Source organism: Helobdella robusta (genome assembly GCF_000326865.2).
Source record: "Helobdella robusta unplaced genomic scaffold HELROscaffold_54, whole genome shotgun sequence".
NCBI classification, from domain to species: Eukaryota; Metazoa; Annelida; class Clitellata; order Rhynchobdellida; family Glossiphoniidae; genus Helobdella; species Helobdella robusta.
Genome location: NW_008705287.1, coordinates 396,094 through 403,231, shown reverse-complemented (window position 1 = coordinate 403,231; position 7,138 = coordinate 396,094). Strand labels below are relative to the sequence as shown.

The 7,138-nt window shown below is 33.1% G+C and overlaps 1 protein-coding gene across 1 annotated transcript in view; it reads left to right on the top strand.

Annotated features, from left to right (window-relative positions):
* HELRODRAFT_86834 (hypothetical protein) overlaps positions 1 to 4,877 on the top strand; it is a gene marked incomplete at both ends in the record, with an annotated part of 9,636 nt that extends 4,759 nt beyond the window's left edge. Inside the window, 3 exons of the mRNA XM_009028226.1 lie at positions 310 to 468; positions 3,641 to 3,820; positions 4,396 to 4,877. Coding sequence (XP_009026474.1) covers positions 310 to 468; positions 3,641 to 3,820; positions 4,396 to 4,877 — 821 coding nt within the window. The remainder of the gene's footprint in view (positions 1 to 309; positions 469 to 3,640; positions 3,821 to 4,395) is intronic.
* Between the last annotated feature and the right edge of the window lie 2,261 nt (positions 4,878 to 7,138).

Genomic DNA, 7,138 nt, shown 5'->3' with positions numbered 1-7,138 from the left:
ATATATATATACACACACACACACATATATATATATATATATATATATATATATATATATATATACATATGAGTGTGTGTGAACGAATAAAAATAAGGTATGTGTTATATTTTAATATAATTATAATAATTTTTTTAATTATTATTCATCTCACTGAAATGAAATTTTAGATAATAAGAGACTTAATTTTAAGTTTATCAATAAAAATGATTAACCTTCATCATAACAAATATTGATTGTTTTCTGAAAATTGTAATCATTTTATAATTCATTAAAAGATTTTCGATTTTTATTTTATTACCTTTGTAGGAGGTATGAAAGAATTTTCGAAGAAGCACAAAGGCTTATGTGTTGAATCACCGCGAACAGTTCAGTTAGAATCAATATCATTCAGTCCAACAACACCGCTGCCTGAAGAGAACATCGATGGGGCTCTCATTTCGCAAATTTTGCCATTTCTATATATCGGTAGGTAGTCTTGTTTCGAAGTTAAAGTTAGATCTTGATGTATGGTTGGGTGTGTCTGCCCTATGATCGTGCAATAATAATAATAATAATTGTGAACAATTTGTAATGTCAAATTTGGCTGTTTTGGAAGCGCCGTGAACCGTAGCTTAACGTATTTTTTCTTCATAACGTAATTTTTTCTTTCAGACGCGGAGCTGCTTACATGTTATTTTATTCTTTACATATAATTAAATATTCGTGCCGCAATGGCTGCACTATCAACACCACACGACGCACATGCACATTATGTATGCCAGCGCAAGCACAGCATCGTACGCGTAGGATCGTCTTTGATTTACGGACAGACAGTATTCGAACCATGTCATCGTATTTTAGCCGCGCGATACATGGCATTTCTATCAACTGAGCTATCTTGGCGGCAAACGGTAACTAGTGTTAATTACGTTAAGCTAGGCAGGAACCTATATCTGTGATCAGATGTCTGATGGAATGTGTTTTAAAAGTTAAAAGCAGTTTTTGAGACAGTGCAGAAATTTTGAGTTTAGAGTTCTGAGAAGCGGCTTACTTCTGGGGTGCAAGGTAGAAGTTATGTCGACAAATAAAATCTTTTTGCCGTCGGAAATAGCCAGAAATTTATCTGGGCAGGTTTTATGAGAAGATTGTTGAACATTGTAATTAAATTAACTGTTATAATACTGTTCTCCATCGAACAATACTCTAAAAGATCTGAAGGTATCAAAATGTTAGCTATCGGATCGGTGAAGTAACACAAAACACAAATATGATAATTACTGAGCATTATCTGAAGAGATCTAAGAATAAAAACTCGAATGTTATTTTTATTCAAATAAGTGCTGAAACAACATACCTAAATAAAATAAAACAACAATAAAAATAATAATAAAATAATACCTAAAACAATTATACAAAATATTTTTAATCATATTTTTAAAAAACAAAGTAAAGTGGAACTTTATTTATTAACTCAATTCATTAGTTGAAACTTTCAGTGAAAGGTCGTAGAACTTTAAGAGTTTTGATATTTCCGCAAACTGTGGTTTCGCTGAGAGCGGGTGACGGCAATTTCGTGCAATGCATCATTAACCTGCTGGTGTCGAGATGAGTTGACGTAATGATGAAGCACATTACGGTGGTTTGGTTTGAATAGACAGTGGCCGGGTTTTAATAGAGATCTCTGCCTATCGTGTGCTAAGGTTTGTAATTCCTGTTAAATCACGTGCATTGTGCCCTTATTGATTTCTTTTGAGAATTATTGAGGAATGAACCAATACATAAATGAGAATTTTCAAAACTGTTGCACACACATACGTACATACTTACATAAGTATGTATATGAATATTATGCAGTAATGTTTTTCTATTTCTGTACAATAACGATTTATCACTGTATGATGTTGATTTTGTTGTTCACCGTATGGGGATTGACTCAGGAAGACTTGATAAAATTTTATGAAAGTGGTTATAAGTGGAAGAAACTTGGCATGTTTTTGAATGAACCTGGCTCTACCTGCTTCGACTTCAGAACCACTAGTTTCCAAGCTTTTGTTAAATTCCTCAGAAGGATGATGATGATGATGGTTTGTATGTTTGCATTTCTTGTTAATGTTTAACTCTGATCTGGATAAAAATATTTTTAGTGATTTTATTAAAGTTCAAATGCTTATTTGCAATTAAGTTTTTGCTAGTGAGATATTTGCAATTAATTACAACATTAGTATAATAATTTTCATGATCGTTGCAAATGATTTTGAAAAAGTTTTGTGTAAAAAATATTTAAGAATAAGATGTTTGTCGTTGGATCAATACTTTGTGGTTATTATTATCACTGTTGTTATTATTATTATTATCATTATGCTGAGTCATAACTAAAGTTTACATTTGACATTTTGCATCTCGCAAAACAGATGATGTTTGTGAATATCTTTAAATTCTATGTACCCTGCAAGTGAATGAATAAAAAACACGCGAACGTACATACCTACCTACTCGTACTTATTGATATTTACTCGCTTATTCATTTATTATATACTTAAACATCGTCACCATTGTTAAATGTTTATTCAAGCTTTATGGGGCAGGCATGGAAAGATGCTGACCCTCTTGAGTCGTTATAATTTTTGCTAAAAATCCACCCATATCCAAAACACTATTCATTTAAAAACATTTAAGTCGACTCGAGTTGCTAGTTATGCGTCAGTTTCTCAACTTATTTTGTGGTTTGTGCAATCTCTTACCTAATCTAACTTGTGTTTAATTTAAAAACTCTGTAAAAACATGCGATGCTTGGTTTGTTGTTTTTCGCCACCAGTGTCCTGCACTGTACACTTGAATAAACAATGACAACCGTCCCACTGTCAACAGTAGTTTCCAAATTTAACCTATCTACTTCCACATTTTCACTTCAGTTACGAACTTGGTCCAAGATCTCGTCTGTCATATCTCCATTTATTTACAGTTCTTTTTTGCTTAAATTTTCAAGTTTAGCGACCAATTACACACCAGTGCTATAAAAGTTGCGAATTGATTTCATTTCTGATAAGTTAACCAATGATAATTTTTCTTCAACTTTCTTGGGCACTCTCTGTTTGATGTAAAAAATAGAATATAGTAGACGACTGACAATTTTCTTGACTACCCAGCAATTAAAGCTCACATTCAACTTGGTTCCAAGCAAATTTTCAAAGAATACACTCGGTAGATGAAATGCACCATCTCAATAAATAAATCTTAAATAATAAATACACCATTTTAACAAATGTACCATCTAGTTTGATATCTCCGGATAATGGGCACCTTCAAACGAATATGATGTTGAAGATGATGTTTGTGACGTCATAACCTTTCCTTGCTTTATTACTGTCCTGTCCATCTTTGACTTTTTTCTTTAATCAGGCAGACAAGTGAATTTTTCTTAGTTTCAACACCTCACCGTCCCACTCATTCTATCCAAAACTTTTATAAAATATTTTTTTCTGCTGTTTATATCACAAAAAAAATCGATTCTCTATCTTTTGTTTATTAATTACTCGACTATAAGCCTCATTGGTCATTGCCAATGTTATACAAACATCATCAACGCGGATAAAAGTATTTTATTTTTATTATTATTGTTATATTTTTGGCTATAATAAATATTTTAATATTTGATCAGGTAACGAACGGGATTCATTGAATGCTCAACTCCTGGCTGACCGTCACGTGACACACGTCATCAATGTGACGTCACATCTTCCCATGCCTCTGCCAGGTATACAGTACAAAAGAATTCCCGCCAGTGACAGCAGCTGCCAAAATCTCAAACAATATTTTGATGAGGCCATCAAGTTTATCGGTAGACTGTTCTTATTAACGTTTTATTTCGTAATATTATATTTTGTTTTGTTGGTGTTTGATCTATTTCATTCCTTGTCGATCGTTGATATGATTTCATTGATCATTTCGTGATGAGTCTAACCAGTGGCGTCACTAGGGTTGGTGTCACCCGGTGCGGTAACTCATGGTGTCACCCCTCTCATGACACCCCATAGACATACAGCATTCTTAGCAAAATTTATAAACACGAACAAGTTAAATGTGCTCGGCCGCGGCGCTTAATAATTCGGACGTCGAATTTGAATGGTATAAATGTCGAATACAAAAATGATTTGAACGAAAAAAATTTTATTCATAATACATTTCTGGGCGCTGGGCGGGTTAGGCTGAATTAATGATAAGAATAATTTCATGGAGGGACATAAAAACATATACAGTGATATTTTGGTGTCACCCCCTGTGAGGGTGTCACCCGGTGCGGTCCGCACCCCCCGCACCCCCCTAGTGACGCCACTGAGTCCAACATAAAAACTTTGTAAATTAAATTTAACAGATTGTTATGATTTATCACTTTATCATGATCGTTCAAAACAGATGAAGCTCGCAGTAGCAACGGTCGAGTGATGGTGCACTGTCAGGCAGGTGTGTCCCGATCTGCTACAATCGCCATGGCCTACATAATGACTCGCTACAGAGTCTCCATGATGAAAGCCTTCAAGATCGTCAAAAAGAGCCGTCCGATCATAGCTCCCAACTTCAACTTTTTGGGACAGCTACTCGAGTTAGAAAGTCGACTTGGTCTGACGGATGAGTCGAGTTTTGAGAAGCGTGGCTGCCATCATCTCGACGACGTTTCAGCAGATGGTAACAGCACATGCGCACTTGAAAACAGCATCGTTGGTTTACTGATTTCAAATAAGCCCAACGAAGATGTAAACGTTAATAGTTTAAATAATGACAATAACAAAAATAATAATACCAAGAATAATAATAGTGATAATAACAATAGTAATAACAATGGTGAGTGTGAAGGTCAAATGTTTTCAACGTCGACTTCGTCGTTGGTGTCTTGTTGAACAGCTCTGTGATTTTTTTGTTTGCATTATTTTTTATTTCTATTTTGTAAAAGTTATTAATTGTAAATATTTTTATCTGAATAGTGATTTCGAGTATATAAGTTGTTATAAGTATTATAAGTAAATAAATAAATAAATAAATAAATAAATATTTATTTATATATTTATTTATAATTTAATAAATTTTGATGTATGCATGCACTCTGACACTGTTTATTTTATTATTTGTACGCGAATTTGTATATGCCGTAAGTATATAGAAAGTTAAACTAAGTTAAACTTAACTGCTACCGTTAGGAAAACAAATGTAATACAACAGAGTAGGATTAGGATAACATTTGAGAGATGCACCACACACACACACACACCACACACACACATACACCACACAGACACACACGAGCCATGCTAAGTCGTTGCATTTATTTGTATACGTCAACTGTTACTCTCATTGTATCGATTAGCTGGTTATTTATATTTAACTCTATATATTTAACTCTTAATATTAACAATGCTAGCTAAAACCATTAGTTACGAATTATATTTAATATTTATTTTTATTATTGTAATAATGACAGCAACGATATTTATTATTGTAGAACTTTTCGGAAATTTATATTTTTTTCGGATATATTTTTAAAATGATGCTTTTTGTTTTGTTATTTTTTCTCAGCGTTGGTGATGTAATAAGTGTAACAGTGATGAAAATGTTTTTTTTTACCATCACTGTTAATGTTATCTCGTTATGTTTTTCATAATGTCTACTACATCCAATTCATTGAAACAATTCTTAACACCACTTCTACTAACTTATTTATTCTTTTACTACGGGATTTTTTTTTCTTCAATCATATTCTACAAGTTTTTCTATTTTCATAAAACTAAATTTTTTTTGTTACAAAATTTTAGCTACAAAACTTTAGTCAAAATATAAAGTGCCTTGACTACAAAAATTGTAGTGTACACACACACACACACACACACACACACACACACACACACACACACACACACATACATTTTTCATTGAACTGTAAACTACGTAACACGTAGCATTGTATGGTTTTTGCTTGCGTATGTTGTTGTGCATGCGTGTAAGACTCCGCGCAATAGCGGAACGTGTTCATTACAAACCTAACCCACTTTTTAACGTAATGTTTTAAAGGTATATACATTGTGAATGGTGATTGATTTGATTAAATTGTTCAGTAGATACTGATGGTTCGTTTTTGTGTCTCCACATTAAACCAGTGAAATGTTCTTTTTTCATCGTCATTATAAACAATTCGATATAAGGAAGTACGGACTGGATTTCAATTTCTAAATGATTCAATAACTTGACTGGTCTGCTATGTTAAATGAATTGACATGATTTGAACTAGGAATTACCAGAAACAATTTAACGTGACAAATTATCTTGCGCACCAACCAGTTAACCAGATTACGAATTAATAAGCAGCATGGTTATCGATATTTCCATGGTAAGTAGTTTCACATTGGGCATTGCTGTTGCTGGTAGGGTTAAGTGATGCAAACATTTTTAAACAATACAGTACAACCAGATACTTGAAGAATATAGAAAAAAAATGAACGATAAATAAATAGGCTTCACACAAAATTAATTCTTGATCTTGGTGAAATAATATAACGAACCATAACGTTTCTACCGGGATTATTAGGCCATGTTCGTTGAAAATGTCACGTTTGGTATTTGTTCAAAAATGCAAAGCGGTATGGTTGTTAACATTAATATATTTTTATGTATGTTGTTACCGTGGTTATTATTACCAAGAACCGATTTTTGTGTACGGCAAAATTAGAATTTGATAAAAAAGATAAGCTAATTGAATTTTCAAAATATTAATAGCACAATCAGCATTTTTCAATTTTATTTAATTTTGTTGCAACATTTATCATATTATACTGACACAATATGCAAAAAATTATAAAACTCAAGAAATAACGTTAACTCATGAGCCAGAAGCGGAGTGTGTTATACACGTACGTACTGTTGCCTTCTACTTATATGAATTATTAGCCCAAACGATCGACAGCCGAATCGAAGACTCGGAAACAGTCTGGCTTTAGTGCCAACATTGCAGCTGCTGGCTACCTTTTCTCTTTCCAATTTCGCCTAATTTTATCGTTGTCGTCGCTGCCGACGGCTACACATGTAGGCTATTTTGAAGCCCGCATACATTGTTATCTGCATGTGTCGGTAAAAGCCAAATGTTGATTTATTTTATTCGAATTTAACTATT